This window comes from Epinephelus lanceolatus, chromosome 1, assembly GCF_041903045.1.
Source record: "Epinephelus lanceolatus isolate andai-2023 chromosome 1, ASM4190304v1, whole genome shotgun sequence".
In the NCBI taxonomy this organism is placed as follows: domain Eukaryota; kingdom Metazoa; phylum Chordata; class Actinopteri; order Perciformes; family Serranidae; genus Epinephelus; species Epinephelus lanceolatus.
In genome coordinates, this window is record NC_135734.1 from 2,991,654 (window position 1) to 3,010,000 (window position 18,347).

The window sequence follows — 18,347 nt, forward strand, 5'->3', positions numbered from 1 at the left end:
ACAATAGTCATATGTGTATAATAACAGTAGAAGTATGACTAATGACTAATGATGGCAGCAGCAGCAGGAGGCATCTGGCAGGACCACGGCAGCAGCACAACCACACACGTCACACTGTCCAGGCACCGCTGCGGTATGAGTTATTCTGAGAGACAGTGGAGCACAAAGGCTCCGGAGAAGAAGCCGAGTTAGTGACATCCAGAATGGCCGAGTTAGCAAGATGCAGTAATAGGATGAGAGTGAGAGAGAGAGAGAGAGAGAGAGAGAGAGAGAGAGAGAGAGAGAGGGAGAGAGAGGGAGCCCGGTGTATTATAGGGGGTCCTCCGGCAGACTAGGCCTAAGTCAGCCTAACTAGGGGCTGGTACAGGGCAAGCCTGAGCCAGCCCTAACTATAAGCTTTATCAAAGAGGAAAGTCTTAAGTCTAGTCTTAAATGTGGAGACGGTGTCTGCCTCCCGGACCGTAACAGGAAGATGATTCCACAGGAGAGGAGCCTGATAGCTGAAGGCTCTGGCTCCTGATCTGCTTTTGGAGACTTTAGGGACCACGAGTAACCCTGCGTTCTCAGAGCGCAGTGTTCTGGTGGGATAATATGGCAGTATGAGCTCTCTAAGATATGACGGAGCTTGACCATTTAGAGCTTTATAAGTTAACAGTAGGATTTTAAATTCAATTCTGGATTTTACAGGGAGCCAGTGCAGAGAAGCTAAAACAGGAGAAATATGATCTCGTTTCTTAGTTCCTGTTAGTACACGTGCTGCTGCATTCTGAATTAGCTGGAGAGTTTTTAAGGACTTACTAGAGCTACCTGATAATAGAGAGTTACAGTAATCCAGCCTTGAGGTAACAAAAGCGTGGACCAATTTTTCTGCATCTTTTCGGGTCAAGATAGGCCTAATTTTCGCAATATTACGCAGATGAAAAAATGCAGTCCGTGAGGTTTGCTTTAAATGAGAATTAAAAGACAAATCTTGATCAAATATTACTCCGAGGTTTCTTACGGTAGTGCTAGAGGCCAGAGCAATGCCATCTGGAGAAACTATGTCATCAGATAAAGAGTCTCTGAGTTGTTTGGGGCCAAGAACAATAACTTCAGTTTTGTCTGAATTTAACATCAGGAAATTGGTGCTCATCCAATTTTTTATGTCTTTAAGGCAGTTATGGAGTTTAGTTAATTGATTACTTTCTTCTGGCTTCATCGATAAATACAACTGTGTATCATCCGCATAACAATGGAAATTTATAGAATGATTTCTAATGATGTTACCTAAAGGAAGCATATATAGAGTAAATAGGATTGGTCCGAGCACAGAACCTTGCGGAACTCCAAAACAAACTTTGGTACGTAAGGATGATTCATTACGAACGTCAACAAATTGAAAACGATCAGATAAATAAGATTTAAACCAGCTTAGTGCTGAACCTTTTAGGCCAATTAAGTGATCCAGTCTCTGCAGTAGAATTTGATGGTCAATTGTGTCAAACGCCGCACTAAGATCTAATAAAACAAGAACAGAGACGAGTCCTTTGTCTGAAGCAATCAGAAGGTCATTTGTAATTTTAACTAGAGCTGTCTCAGTGCTATGATGCACTCTAAATCCTGACTGAAATTCCTCAAATAAATTATTATCCTGGAGAAAATCACACAGCTGGTCTGCGACTACTTTCTCAAGGATCTTTGACATAAAGGGAAGATTAGATATTGGTCTATAGTTGGCTAACACCTCTGGATCCAGGGTGGGCTTTTTTAGGAGAGGTTTAATTACAGCTACCTTAAAAGACTGTGGTACATAGCCTGTTAATAGGGATATATTGATCATATCTAATATATGAGTGTTAACTAAAGGAAAGACCTCCTTAAGTAGCCTAGTTGGGATGGGGTCTAAGAGACACGTTGATGATTTAGATGAAGAAATCACTGCGGTCAATTCTTGAAGAGAAATTGGGGAGAAGCAATCTAAATATATATTAGATTCTACAGCTGTGTTTGAGGTTAGATAGGTAGGCCTACCATCCGAGGGCAGGAGGTCATGAATTTTGCCTCTAATAGTTAGAATTTTGTCATTAAAAAAGCTCATAAAATCATTACTGCTAAGGGCTAAAGGAATACAAGGCTCAATAGAGCTTTGACTCTCAGTCAGCCTGGCTACAGTGCTGAAAAGAAACCTGGGGTTGTTCTTGTTTTCTTCTATTAATGCTGAGTAATAGTTTGCTCTGGCATTGCGGAGGCCCCTCTTATGAGTTTTGAGACTGTCTGTCCAGATTAAACGAGATTCTTCCAGTTTGGTTAATCGCCAATTCCTTTCAAATTTTCGCGATATTTGTTTTAACCTACGGGTTTGAGAGTTATACCAAGGAGCAAACTTTCTTTGCTTTGTTAACTTCTTTTTAAGAGGAGCTACAGAGTCGAGCGTTGTTCGCAGCGAGCCTACGGCGCTATCAACAAAATGATCAATTTGGGAGAGGTTAAAGTCGGCACGGGAAACCTCTGTTACTGAAGGTATTGGTATTGAATTTAACGACGAAGTAATCTTTTCCTTAAATTTTGTGACAGCACTATCTGATAAACATCTAGTATAGTAACTGTTGCTAAGTGGCGTGTAATCGAGTAAAAAGAAATCAAAAGTAATCAGATAATGATCTGATAGCAAGGGATTCTGTGGAAAGACTTTTAGGTTATCAATTTCAATTCCATACGTCAGAACTAGATCGAGGGTATGGTTAAAACAGTGAGTGGGTTCATGTACACCCTGACTGAAGCCAATGGAGTCTATTAATGAGATAAACGCGGTAGCCAGGGAGTCATTATCAACGTCGACATGAATGTTAAAATCGCCTACAATAATAACTTTATCTGATTTAAGAACTAAACTGGATAAAAACTCTGAGAATTCAGATACAAATTCAGAATACGGGCCAGGAGCACGGTACACTATAACAAATAAAAGTGGCTGCGAGGTTTTCCAGGTCGGATGTAAAACACTAAGAACGAGGCTTTCAAATGAATTATAATCTAGTTTAGGTTTAGGGCTGATTAACAGACTAGAGTTAAAAATGGCTGCAACTCCCCCTCCTCGGCCGCTGCCTCGAGGAATGTGGGTATTATTATGACTGGGAGGAGTGGACTCATTTAGACTAACATATTCATCTTGACACAGCCAGGTTTCAGTGAGACTGAGTAAATCAATATGATTATCTGATATTAATTCGTTTACTAACACTGCTTTAGACGATAGAGACCTGATATTTAACAGTCCGCATTTAATTCTCCTGTTTTGTCTTTCTGTCACAGAAGAGGTTTTAATTTTTATGAGGTTGTTATGCACAACTCCTCTTTGTTTAATTTTAGATTTAAATAATTTAGGTGGTCGGGGGACAGACACCGTTTGTATAAAACTATGAAAACTATGGCTGGGTAACTGAACTAGAAGCTCAGAGAGGCGTTTAGGACTGCAACTCTCTGTCCTGGTCTCAACTCTGGGTTGTCAGGGATTTAAATTACTAATAAAATTTGCCAGGTTCCTAGAAATGAGAGCAGCTCCATCCAAAGTGGGGTGAATGCCGTCTCTCCTAATAAGACCAGGTTTTCCCCAGAAAGTTTGCCAATTATTAACAAAACCCACATCGTTTGCTGGACACCACCTGGACAGCCAGCGGTTAAATGATGACATGCGGCTAAACATGTCATCACTGGTCAGATTTGGGAGGGGTCCAGAGAAAACTACGGAGTCCGACATCGTTTTTGCCTATTCACACACCGAGGCAATATTAATTTTAGTGACCTCCGATTGGCGTAACCGGGTGTCATTGCCGCCGACGTGAATAACAATCTTACTGAATCTACGTTTAGCTTTAGCCAGCAGTTTTAAATTTGATTCAATGTCGCCCGCTCTGGCCCCAGGGATACATTTGACTATGGCCGCTGGTGTTGCTAACTTCACGTTCCTCAGAATAGAGCTGCCAATAACCAGAGTTTTATCCTCAGCGGGTGTGTCGCTGAGTGGGGAAAAGCGGTTGGAAACGTGAACAGGCTGGTGGTGAACCGTGGGCTTCTGCTTGGAGCTGTGCTTCTGGCGAACCGTAACCCAACCTCCCGGCTGAACGGGAGTTACCGGAGGACAGTTAGCAGATGTTAAGGCTATGCTATGTGGCTCCGCACCGGCTACAGGGGGCTGGCTAACTACCGCAGCTTTTGAATGGTTTTCCATGGTGCGGAACCGCGCTTCTAATTCACTAAGCCTCGCCTCCAACGCAGCAAATAAGCTCCACTTATTACAATTACCACTGTCGCTAAAGGAGGCAGAGGCATAACTGAACATTTGGCACACCGGGCAAGAAAGAGCAGGAGAAGGAGAAGCCATGGCTAAGCTAAAGTAGCTAACAAGGCTAAGAGCGTGCAAACAACAGCTAAGAGATTAGCGAGAAAGTCGTAGAAAGAAGGAGAGCTATAAGTGCTTAAACAGAACCAGTGTGGGTTATGACTTGAAGTAGACGTTAAAGCAGCGTTAAAGCAACTGAGGTGAGAAAGCAGGCTAGCAGAATTCACCAGAGCAGTACAGAGACACTGTCACAGAAACACCGGAAATGACACAACTCGCTTACCGCAATACGTCAGCATGTGAGTCTCAGAATTACTCAACCTGAATAGATAGAATAGAAGCCACAGTCAGCCAGCCAGTTCAGGAGCATTGCACTACTGAACGTCGAGGGGAAAGTTTTCTTTGCAGTCATGGTCAAGAGATTGACATCTTATCTCACAGGAAATGGCTACATTGACACCAGTTGCCAGAAAGCAGGAGTGCCAGGCTTTCCAGGATGCGTGGAGCATTCTTCAATGATTTGGGGGCAGATCCAGAGAGCCAAGCAGGAGAAAAGCAACCTTCACGTGGTGTGGCTTGACCTCGCGAATGCTTATGAGTCCGTCCCTCACAAACTCATCCATTTTGCTTTGGAGTTCTTCCACGTCCCTGAGTCCATCAACAACCTAGTAAGCAGCTACTTCAGGGACTTCCGGATGTGCTTCAGCCTCCAGGATTTTACAACAGGATGGCAGCAACTGGAAGTAGGCATCGCCATGGGTTGTTCCATCTTTCCAGTCCTCTTTGTCACAGCCTTTGAGATCATCCTCTGCGGAGCCCAACAGACCATGGGAGGAATAAAGCTGCAGACAGGGGAAAGGCTTCCACCACTCCGAAGCTACATGGACGATGTCACCGTAGTTCTGCAGACAGCACCATGCACAAGAAGGTGCTTGAAGAGGCTGGATGAACTAGTGACATGGGCACGGATGAAAAATAAAACCCTCCAAGTCACGAAGCCTCTCCCTACAAAAAGGCTCCAGGAATGACAACACCATTTTTGTCGCAGTAGGTGTGCAAATCCCCCTACTGGCCAGCCAGCCCATACAGAGCCTAGGGCGGTAGTACAGCGCAGATCTGTCAGACAAGCAAGCGGGTAAGGCAGCACAGGAACAACTCTCAGAAGGCCTCGCAAGTATCAACAAGAGCCAGCTCCCCGGAAGGTACAAAGTGTGGTGCTACAACTTCACACTGTACAAAAGGGTCATGTGGCCACTGAAGATGTGCGACATTCCATCATCAACAGCCAATGGCATGGACCGGATAGCCAACGCATACATCCGGAAATGGCTGGGCCTACCGCGACGATTCTCTGACACAATCCTACTCGGGACAAACTCGCTGCAACTGCCATTCCAGTCCATCACCCTGGGCTACAAACAGGAAAAGGCCAGATTAGTCCTGGACCTGAAAGAATCCTCTGATCCAACAGTGAGGAAGGCAGACGAGGGACTGATGCATAAGGGTTGACATTGGCAAACAGCTGCAGTTCCCCCACGAGATCACCACCACATCACTCCGGCCGGACATCGTGCTCTGGTCTGCTACTGCTAAGTCTGCCATGCTCATAGAGCTCACCATCCCATGGGAGGAGGGAATCCAAGCCGCCTACGAGCGCAAAAGAGCCAAGTACTCAGACCTGGCCGCTGAGTGCAGGGAGGCAGGCTGGTCCACAACCATCTACCCCGTGGAAGTAGGCTGTCGCGGCTTTGTCAGTACATCAACAACTTGGCTGCTTCGGGAATTGGAAAAACTGGGACAAGGCTGCAAAGCTCTACCAAGGCCCTTGTTGAGGAAGCAGAGAGAGGAAGCTTCTGGCTATGGCTGAGGAGGAGAGACAAAAGTTGAGGGTCTGGACAATGAAATGGGGCAGCTGCAAGAGTGGCAGGGAGACGTCCCTGCCGCCGCTCGCCACCAGGAGGCATTCTGGGGTTAAAGAGAGCGAAACTCCAATGAGCGGTGGTCCCCGGCTGATGACCCTGCAGCTGCCCCAATGGCGCTGTAGGAGGCGCGTCAGGCTTCTTTGCCTAGCAGGCTTTAACACCCACCTGTACAAGCAATGCGACTAGAGCAATGCGCAACCACATTCAACTCAAGCATTTGGATGTTGACCTGCACAGTACGATGGCTGCTGCTGCTAGCAGTGCTGACTTGCACCCATAATTAAACACACACAGGCTACAGTCACTCACACTAAGCTGGGTTCTCCATTCTTAATGACAAATCCAGCTGAGGAATAGTCTCACTGCGCTCGTTGTCGGGATGGCAGAAACACACTGCCAGTGCTTAATCACTGCCAGGTTAAGAAACATTTTAACTGGAGTCCTCCATGTTGACATGTGTAATTCACCCTTTGCTAAGGCCCACCCCTGTTAGTTACTGTTGCTAAGTCCAACAAACTTTCGGTTTCGGAGCTAGACTGGCATGGCGCTCCCACTGTCGCTAACTGCACTCCCTGGAGAAATACTCTCAAATTTTTGGTAAAACAAAAAAGTGATTTCAGACAGAAGCAGACAGAAGGGTCTACAGTAGGCATTTGAAGGATATATTCAGGATGTCAGACTGACACAGCAACGGAATCAAGGTAACAAGATAAAGATTGAAGCTAAAGCCTACGGATCACAGAGTAAAAGTGAACCACCGCATCACTGCTGATCGCCACAGAAGACAATGAATATAAAGGGAAACTTTGCTGATACTGAACCAGCTGTGTGGGATCACAGTGTGTGCAGATGAACAGTGTTTAGCTTCACCCCTGTGCCGCTCCCAGCACCCAGACTGGCAGCTGGACTGTCGGGGGGAAGAAGTCAAACAACGTTAATCTGCGCACAATGCGCTGACACACAGCTGGTTCAATATCAGCAAAGTTTCCCTGCTTCCCTTCAAAATGACTCTAATATGTGCCGTCTGATTTCTATCTCGTCTTCTGCAGTGTCATTGAATGAGCTCTGGCATTAGCCACTCAGTATGTTAACATGAAGTTAGAGAAAATTGATTTACTGTGTGAAAAGTCGGACTAACACCCACAGATAATATGATTGGTAGTTGAATTATTCCTGCATGCATACAGTCAATCGGACCCAAACTGGCCTAGGCGCTCCACACATTTTTTTTTTTTCAGTTTTATTGATAAAGCCCAATGTCACAAATCACAATTTGTCTCAGAGGGCTTTACAGCATATGACACCCCTCACAGCAAGTACTGTAAGACAGCGGAATTTTTTTGCGAAAGAATGCAAAGGTATAGTGAGAGAATGGAAAAGTTATTGCAAGAGAACAGAAAACATGAGGGATTGCAAAATATTGCACTTTAAAGCAAAATATATTGTGAGGGAATGAACAAAAACTATGACCCTCAGGGGGCTCAGCAGTTTTCATCCTCCTTAGGGGAAATAACTTGCACCCAAACACGATACTAAGCGGCTTGCTTTTTCTATCTGTGATTTGGTGCTGGGCAGGTATTGTGCAGTGTATATCAAAGCTCTTTGACTGAAAACAGCTGCCTGCTGTTGCTGGAAATATGGTTATTGAGAGCACCGAGACTGAACCAAACAATACAGTTGGATACCAAAACAATTAGCTGAAAGAGGCTTAAACACTCCATAGAGCTGAGGCAAACTGTAAATCAGTTGATCATTCTCTGCTGGTTTATCACTATGAGCAACTCATTTCACATTGTATTGTGAATATATATGTGTAGTGCAGCTTCAAGTTATTTTTGTGCACAAAATGCAAGGATTTTTCTCACTACTTGTAGAAAATTTTCACATAAAGACTTGTCTTTGAAATCTGCAGTGTATTATACTCTCTCTCTGTCTCTCTCTCTTTCTCAGCAAAATTAGTAAATGAATAGATATTTTCATTTTGGCAGGTCAAACCCACCCATGATGCTGTTGCATTTGGTACATTGGTGAGAGCTGCAATGCCTGTCTAATGAAACACTGATTACATTTTTTCTCTTTCTGCCAACATCCCACAGTCTGACTACTGTCCAGGATGTCTGTCTGGACTACTTTCAGGTGTCTGTGTTCATCCAGTTGGAATTCTCATGCCCAGCATAATCAGCAAATACCTCAGCACTGTCAAACCATCAGATGGGAAACAGTCTAGCACAAGTCAAAAACAAGTTACAGCTAGCTTTCATGTGACAATTAGGGGGTCATTGTTTCACTAGCTTCAAAACTGATGGTGTTTGTTGCCTTTTTTGTATTTTTGGACACAAAGCCATTTCAAACCTCCATGCATGTCAAAGGCCTGGGCCAGAAGCTGTGGCCTTGCTACAGTATTCACTGGACACAGGCTGCAGCCTCCCTCCAGCCACTGTCAATGAATGTGCAATTAGTCACACCAAAGCCTGCATTTGAAAAAGCCCTCCACCATTTCATTCCACAGTCTGAGTGTCTCCACAGCGTGTGTCCATGTGCAGGCACCAGTTCCATGTTGGTGCAACGCCAGCTGCTGGCCCTCATGAACTAACTCTCTTTCCTCCACCGTGGCCCCCACTAACTTAAACATGACTCTCTGATTGATTGCCTGAAATCATGCTGCAATAATTGACCTTCAGTGAAGTCAGTCGTTTCTCTCTGCTTTTGCACAAAGGACCTTAAAGTAGTACACAGATGCAGAGTATAATGTTGTCTTACAGCATAGTCTGCCTTGTGCCAACAGGATATAAGCATGAGTGCTCCATGACTTTTTTTTCAGTGAGTCAGGCTGTTGAAAACCTTTTTGAGATTTTCTCTTTTTAGCAAGACATCATCATCTGGAAACACTTATACTGTGATTTACGAAGGCCCCCTATTGGATTTCCCCAAACACGAAAGAGCAGACAGCAGGAGAAACCTAGCAAATTCAAGCCATTACAGAGAGATTGATCCAGACAAACTGCACTCCCACCCGTTTTTTCATTGACAAATGTTTAAATGTGTCTTTGACACAAGGGACAATATGATATATAGAATTAAAGTGTTACATGTCTTTACATCTGCAGATGAAAAGATGTGTAACAGAGCCAATAAAACTGTTAATGTGCTTTAAAGATGGTCTGTGCTCTGACTTTGTCTCATCCAGTGTCAGTCAGAGTGCTTTTACCTCACAAGCCAACTCCTGTACAGTAACAGGGCCATTCTACCACTGACCCACTTTACTGTAAAAATGCCTTAAAGATATGTCTGGCTTCAATTACCCCACCCAGATTTGGCATACAACATCACAGGCCGCTATAAAATTATCATGGTGTTTATAGATGTGGCTTAACACACACTACCTTCTGTTACATGATATGTTCTCTTTGATGTTGGCAATTGGTTTGGACTCAACTTTTTTCATCTGTGCAAATTTGAAGAGCAGTTTTAGCCCCTCGGTTAGTGCCAGTTTATGTGCAGAGACATAGGCTACACTGCAGTAGCAAATACAGGATCACATAGAGAACATGCAGTCAGACAGCTATACTAAACCTACAGTGCTCTTTTTCAGGTCGGAGGTGTCAAAACTACAACTCCCAAGCAGCACCAGGGTAGAGCAGCAGCTGAGTGTTGGCAGCAGGCAGGGCCAGAGGTGTTGCTCGGAATCCCAACATGACCGATGTTCTCCAACAGGGCGTGCTCTGACGACCCCAGGTGAGAGTAAGACATGTTTCTCATGAAAGGACAGAGTCCTAACGTCTCTCTGCTAAGCAGTCGACAGTTTCTAATGACAAAGAAAGTAGCTAATTTACCCTTTCATAATTTAAGAACCAGTTTCATAATTCAGAGTGCATTATGTAATAGATTTTTTTTTTTTAAGATATTTTTTTGGGCAGTTTTGCCTTTAATTGATAGGAAAGTCAAGTGTGAAAGGGGGAGAAAGAGAGGGAATGACATGCAGCAAAGGGCCACAGGCTAGAGTCGAACCCGGGCCACTGCGGCAACAGCCTTGTACATGGGTGCCTGCTCTATCCACTAAGCCACTGACGCCCCCAAGTAGTTGATTAATTATGCCTCCGCGTGAAGGTGATAGCTGTGGCTGGAAGCATTATGTTTTCAGGGTGGCTGTCTGTCCATCTGTCCCATTCTCTTGAACATGATATCTCAACGTCTTGAGGGAAGTTTGTCACAAACATCCTTTTGGACTCCACAATAAATTGATTAGAGTTGGTGGTCAAGATCACAATGACCTTGTCTGTCTCACTCTTGTAAACACGATATCTCAAGAACACTTCAAAGTAATTTCTTTAAATTTGACACAAATGTCCACTTGGACTGAAGAATAAACAGAAGAATTTTGGGGTTGAAGGTAAAAAGTCATGGTCAGTGTGACCTCACAAAATATGTTTTTGGCTATAACTCAAAAATTCTTATGCTAACTATGACAAAACTTTACACAAATGTCTAATAGGACATACTTATGAAGTGATGACATTTTACATTCAAAAGATCAAAGGTGAACTTCATTGTGACATTATGTTAATTAATAATGTTCTGCATAAACACTTTTCTGTCCAACTCAACATCATATCTCGAAGGGGAGATATTTGGTCAGATACTGAATCGGTGACACTAATCTTGGGTGCCCACCTTGAAACTGTGCTGATTGTATAGATCTTCTGTGCTTTCGAGGGGAAGATGTGCGTGAAGCATCCATGTTTTTACAGACATGTATGTAAGCTAGAAGAGAAGCTTGACTGGTGCAGTGAAGCATACAACTGCAGGGTGGTAATTGTAGTTTTTCCATAAAATGCGAGAAAGTAGTGAAAAATGCATGTAACAAGTGGCATCTTATTGCTTGCTGCATGCGACCAATAGTCCAAACCCCCTAGAAAACAGAACATCCTCACACTGGAGAAACTGGAGCCAGAGAATGGATGGTGTTTTTGCCTGAAATTTTGCCTGAACAATTAATTAATCATCAAAAAAGTTGCAGACTCATTTTCTTTTAACTGACTGATTGATTGACTATTTTTTTTTTTCAGCTCTAGTCTCAAGTCTTTTATTCTCTACACTTCTGGCTGCTGTCCTCTATGACAGTGATAGTAATGATTGCATTAATGATGACAGTGTGTTGTGACTTGTAGTGGAGGAGCAGCTGTTCCGTTCGGTGGAGGGCCAAGCAGCATCTGATGAGGAAGAGGATAAGTGGACTGAAGATCAGCAGAGGCAGGTGGATGAGGTGAAGAGGATCTTGACCAGGCTGTCCTGCTGTGGGGAAAGGTACCGCACATCCACATAATCACTCTAGCTTACAGCAAGCTAGAGGTGTACTACTTAATGGTACACCTCAGTTTGCTGTCTATGATAGGATAGCTAGCATAATAGGGCCCAGCATAGTTTTTAGATTAGGGATACATTTCTACAAATGTTATTGAGCATCTATTGAAGCAACATGAAGCCTTTAACAAGTATCTATGACAGATATTTTTAACGAATGTAATGTTTAAAGCTGCATTAATATTTTTTGCCCCTTGGTTAGCAGAACAACTCCAGAACAAACTGACAGACAGACACAGTTCAGTCCTGATGTGTTTGCCTTTCCAAGTTGTAATGGCTCATAAGCAAACAATGGCCTACACACATCCATGCACGGAGTAACATAAGCATTTATTTGGGTCAAGTTTCTGTTCATCTAATGAATGTAAATACAATCTTCACTCTACTTTTAGCTGATCTTCACCAGTTCCCGAAAAAAATCTTTATATAATATGTCTTTAAGTTATAGTTGGTAATCCTGTTCAGAAACACTTCTTGTTATATTGGGTGAAATGGTCCTTCCATCCTGAGAGTAGTCAATACATAATGTGTTCAGAAAAAGGAATGAAAAAAATCTGACCTCTGTGGCAGCTGCAGGCCTGTAAAAACTCTGACCAATTCCTGCCATTCGGTGCGAATGGAAAGAACCAATCAGATGCCTTCATGTCTCGTCCTGCCCGAGCCCCCCTCCGTCCCTCCCTCCCTCAGCAGAAATAACGAGTTAGCAGGAGTTTGCTGAACAATGGCAGAGAAAATGCAGCCAAAAGTACCACTTCCAGCGTTATTTGTAACTGCTCGCCCCCACTAAACAGGCTGAGAAAGGAAAGTCAGAGGTAGAAAAGGCTGCGATGAAAAAGGCTTTGGCTAAAGTGAGAGGACAAACCAGACATCAACATCCGTGCAGCTTTTGAACGGTGGAGACAACTGAGGTAGCTGAAGGGCCTGAAAAGTGATGCAGAGGTTGCTGTCTTTCTGTTGGACAGGTAATTATTTGTTTGCTTTGGGGGGATTTGTTATTTTACTCGGCTCTCCTCTGCCCTGCTGACTGCAGGATGCGCGTTCAAGCTTGTGTGGGGCCGTGGCTTTGGACGGAGCATTGACGGGAGGGGGAGGAGGGGGCGGAGCTTAGAGGAGGTGCCGCTTTCAAATCTTGCTAGCTCTCCAACATTACCAACTATAGCTTTAAGCTGCAAGATGTTTGACTGTCTGCAATAGGTATCATACGCCCCGATCACACAAAAAGTATTTTAGCAGCTGGACGCTGCTGTTTGAGCTAGAGCAAGTACCCTCTGCCTGTCCATTTTAGTATCTAGGTTCTAATTACTGAGAAATAAATAAAAATGAAATTAAATAAATAAACGGTAGATTGATTACACGAGATGGTTAGGGTAAAGGGGTGATGGGGTGGTTCCCTGGCAACAAAAAATATGAACAGCAATTGTTTTTTTACTAGTGGCACTCAATTTGAAAAAAAGAGCAGTGCAGTGCGCCTTGTGTTTTGGCACCTACAAAACGCTTTCTGTTTGATTGGGGCCTTCGTTGCTAGCTTTGTCTGTCTGCTGTGAAGTGCTGTGCAGGTAGTGTTCAGTGGGTTTATCAGAGCTTTTGTAAAAGAAACTAGCTGCCTGCTAAGACTGGAAATAAGATGAGAACTGCTGTTGAAAACAAGATTGATGAAAGCGATGACAGTGACCTGAGAAAGATGTTCCCCAGCTCTGTATTGGCTTAATATGTCATCATGACTCTGAGAGTAATGAAACTGCACTAACACAGATCACTGTTGCTCTTTTTGTTAGAACAGTTCCAAAATTGATTGCAGCACAAGAAATTAAAAACTTTTATAAAAATGAATAATTGAAAAAAATAATTAATCAATTAAGGAATGAGAAAAGGGCAAACTAAGGGTTAGAAAACAGGCCTAGGATCAGATTTAATTCCCATTTTTAAACATATCCATAACAACTGACTATTCCCATCTCCAAAGAGGTTCAGATTAGGAAAAAAAAACTGGTAAGGGGGTCTGAACCCTTCACTCATACCCGTCAATTTTAATTCTACATTTCATCTTTTTATGGCTCTTAGTCTTAGTCTATGTCTTATGTATTGATATGCAAAAAACAAAACTATTTTAGAGACTGAGAGTTCCAGAAAATGGCATGAACACATCAGAAGGGTTGATGTGTGTTCAGAGAATATTGAACTGGGGAACTGAGGACCTTGGGAACATATGCTCCCCAGTGAACCACCCTGGAAATGTGCTTAAAACCAAAGCAATATGCTAAAAGAACCTAAAACACTACAAAAGTACCAATGACACAGATAAGTTAGATGTGGGTCATTCCATGAAATCAGTGCTTTTTTAACTTTGAAAACTTAAAATTTAAATTTAATTTGATTGCTATTTTTTTAAGTAGCCTGGAATTAAAGACAGTTTAAAGTTACAAGAAATTTTATTGTGCAATCTCAGGTTGTGGAATTTCATATTTTATTACTGTTTTTCTCCTTATGTTTTGATAGTTTTAGCAACCCTGATGAAAGTATTACTACATCTAATATTCTTAATTTGACATATGTAATAAATGGCACATATATGAGCAGTACTTAAGTCCCTGTTTTCATTGAGATTATTTTCAGATGTGGATTTTCTTTTCCAATTTGATAGGTTTCATTCAGATTATCAAGCATACCCTAATTGTGCATGGCAATCACATGTCTATTAAAAAAAAAGAGTTTTTTTAGATGAGAAATACTGGAAGAATGGCCTAGTCCAAAATATATTATAGTTTAAATTACAATGGTAAGAGTTGAAAGTCCATTTTGATAGTTTTTTTTTTTTTGTTTGTTTTTTTTTTTTACATTTTCATGAAATTAATGACAATAACTTGTCAGCTCTGTTGCAGTAACAGGGCTGACAAGACTAATGGATGACATACATTCTACTGCCTACGCTCCACATCTTTGTCCACACACTACTAAGAAGTCTTACTTCCCAAGGTACAGAGTATTGATTTGCACTTGATTGGCATTGTTGCATTAATGGTAAATGGACCTGCATTTTGTATAGCACCTTTCTAGTCATCTGACCACTCAAAGCACTTTTTACACTACGAGTCACATGCACCCATTCACACGCACATTCATACATTGGTGACCAAGGCTACCATAAGGTGCCACCAGCATCACCAAGAGCAATATGGGGTTCAGTATCTTGCTCAAGGATACTTCGATATACAGACTGGAGCAGGGATGGAACCGCTGATCTTCCAGTTGGTGGATATTATTGAAGCACACTACATTTCATTGCAGTTTTGTGCATGCATTATTGACAAGCATTTTGGAATGATTTTTGTTATTAAAACAGATTATTTTTATATTGGTAATTAACATATTAAAACACACTGAGTCATATTTTAAGTGTTATTAATTTAGGAGGATTTAACAGCATTTCATTAATTTAACATAGTAGCCAATGTCAAAAATGTTTTTGTAGCATTTAAACGTGACCTAAAACAGCCAGTCCATACAAACAAAGGCCTCATTTTCACAGTAGAAGTAACCAGTGTCATCATAATATGGATATTAGCTGAATAATACTAACATGATGACCTTTAAAATGTTTTAACTTTATAAGGCTAACCTTTTAAGACAGTAAACTAGTGTAAACAGAGTTGGTGATTATTTTCATCTCTGTCAGAGAAAACTGATCTGAGTTCAGACTTTTTACGTTCAGCATAGCTACACTCACAGATAACTCAGCCTCCTACCTGCCTGTCAAATAGCATCAACCCATAAACCTTCTCTAGTCTGGACTGAGTGGCATCCTGCGGAGATCAGCTGTGAGGTCCAGCAGCCGGTGGCTGCTCACTCTGCTGCCGTTCAGCAGCTAACAAGCAGAGCTAACTGTTAACAGCCACTGCTGCAACTAACAAACTCCACAAATCCATTCAGTAGCTCCACCATCCAGAGTCAAACACACATGGCGGATTATTTACTGCTGAATTACAGCTTGAACAAAGTGTCTGTTGTTGGAAATACTGAAAAAGGTCGTGTCCAGATAAAGCATGTTTGTTTTTCAGGTTCTGAAAGCTAGAGAAGATGCCAGATTCGTAGAGGTCTCCAACAGACCTGAGTCCCTTTAGTTCCCATGTGAGGAAAGCACAGTCTATTACAGAAGGATGAAACAAATTATTGTTTGATAGTGGAGCTAGTGTAGAGGAGGATTTGAATTTAAAGTGCTGCCGAAACTGAAACCAAATTTTAAGGGTGGAGACTACTATTGGGTTAGATGTGTACCGAGACAAGAGTGGAGGTGAAGATGAACATATTAAAGCTGGGAGTGATGTCGATTGACAGGACTTTGCCTCCAGTAAACACCAGTTAGTCAGTGGCATTTGCATCCAAAATGCCAGCTTCTGTATTTTAGCCGCCCAGTAGTAATACAAAAAATTAGGTAGGGCCAGCCCACCTTTAGACCGATTGTGCTGGAGCACTGCTCTGCTAATCCTTGGACCTTAGTGCCCCATATAAAAGCTGTAACGGATAGATTTAAGGAAAGGAAGAAGGACTTGGGTATAAAGAGGGGAAGACATTGAAAGAGATAAAGAAATTTCGGCAAAGTGTTCATTTTAATGCATTGTATTTTGCAAACCAGTGATAAAGGTAAATTTTTCAGTTCAGTTCAATTATTAAGTCGAGCTTCATCTGTAACACTAAGTGGGTCAAATTTGCTTTAAGAAGTGAGTCTAGAGAGTGGGTTATATAGACTCCTAGGTACTTGAATTCAGATTCAGCCAGAGTAAAGGGTATATGAGACTGTTGAATATGTAGTGCAGAGGTGTTCACTGGGAATCCCTCACTTTTGTTTCGATATTAAATTTGTAACCTGAAATGAAGCCAAAACTTTCTAGAATAGAGAGGATCACCGGGATGCTTACGACAGGGTTTGTTACATAAAGCAAAAGGTCATCCGTGTATAGGGACACCCTATATTCTGTTGCTTCACGCTTAATACCTTGAAGAATAGGGGAGGTCTATGTAGCTTTTTTCCTATCTTTATTCAAGTGAGTGGTATATCAGTTTGAGAGCATTATTCATTGATTTCACGTTCAGATTGTGTAATATTGTCCCTCAAAACCCTGCCCTCGCACTCAAATAGCCTCTGCTTGCGCTTAGATCTACTCTTTTTCTGCTCAAACTGTGTGCTTGCACTCAGATACAATGTTGCTTTCACAGATTTCCTGCCCCACCTTCAGCTCTTCTCCTCACGCTCAAGCTGTTTCTGTGCGCTCGTGGAATTTCTGCTTTCAGACTTCTGCCCTGCGCTTGGATTTTTTTGTGTAACAACCCTGTCAAAATCCCCCAACCAACAGAACACTAGGTTTATTGTTGACCAATGAAATGATCCCTGCCTCCTTGCGGGCGCGCTCGCTTTAGTTTTAGAGCGTCCCGTCCGGGCGGGTACTCTTTAACCGGGTGCAACCATTCCCGCCCTCCAAGGCCTTATTAAATGTTCCTCCCTTGCTTTCTTTACGACTTTTGGAATAATAGGGACTGTTAATTTACACCCGTGCGCCCTTTTTTTTTTTTTTACTATAATAGCCACATAGAATATATATATATATATATATATATATATATATATATATATATATATACACACACAGTGGAAACTTAGTGATCACTTCCGTCTAGGTCAAATTGATCACTATAAGCGGATAATTATTATAATCGATTTTTTTTTTCTTTTTCTGAATTTATCATGCAGATTACCATCTAATTGACATTTGTATATTTGTTACATGAATATTCCTCTCATTCAATGGCTTTCTTGCTCCCACTGCTTGCTCTCCTCATCCATTCTCTAGCTTGCTCGATCACTGCCCTCTCTCTCTCTCTCTCTCTCTCTCTCTCTCTCTCTCTCTCTCTCTCTCAGCTGTCAGCAAAGGCTAACTTTACTTTTAACGTTATCAAAGAGAAATGTCCTCTTTCTTCCTAGTAATGTTTTTGTCTTCCCTCATAGCAGGGTTGTAAAGCGTTACAGGTTGTGTTTCTCCAAAAGTCAATTCTGGTTCAGCTTTCTCGCTGCAGTGCCCACCCCCGCAGCCTAACGCACAACGCACAACCGTCCGTTGCCAGCTAGTGACCTGAGGCTGGTGATGCATGCACATTGAAATCATGACGGAGAAAAGAAAAAGAAAAAGTCATTTACTCTCAATGAAAAACAGTCTCATTTATAATGCCAAAAACGAGCCAACGAGATGCAGCATCAAAACAAGCGTTTGAAATAGCTGTTCTGTATTTTGAAATAGTCAATAACATTCAGTACATAACGAAGCTGCCTGTTTCATACTTTATGTAACAAATATACAAATGCCAATTAGATGGTAATCTGCATGAGAAATTCAGAAAAAAAAAAAAAACGGTTATATTATCCGCTTATAGTGATCACTTCAGTCCGGGTCACTGTGTGTGTGTATATATATGTGTATATACATATATATATATATATATATATATATATATATATATATATATGTATATGTATATATACAGTACAGGCCAAAAGTTTGGACACACCTTCTCATTCAATGCGTTTTCTTTATTTTCATGACTATTTACATTGTAGATTCTCACTGAAGGCATCAAAACTATGAATGAACACATGTGGAGTTATGTACTTAACAAAAAAAGGTGAAATAACTGAAAACAAGTTTTATATTCTAGTTTCTTCAAAATAGCCACCCTTTGCTCTGATTACTGCTTTGCAC

The 18,347-nt window shown here is 42.0% G+C and overlaps 1 protein-coding gene across 1 annotated transcript in view; it reads left to right on the forward strand.

Moving 5' to 3' along the window:
• The window catches only part of efcc1 (EF-hand and coiled-coil domain containing 1), a 75,693-nt gene that overhangs the window by 30,289 nt on the left and 27,057 nt on the right, over positions 1-18,347 (forward strand). The window contains exons 3-4 of the mRNA XM_033633910.2: positions 9,833-9,975; positions 11,409-11,544. Coding sequence (XP_033489801.1) covers positions 9,833-9,975; positions 11,409-11,544 — 279 coding nt within the window. The remainder of the gene's footprint in view (positions 1-9,832; positions 9,976-11,408; positions 11,545-18,347) is intronic.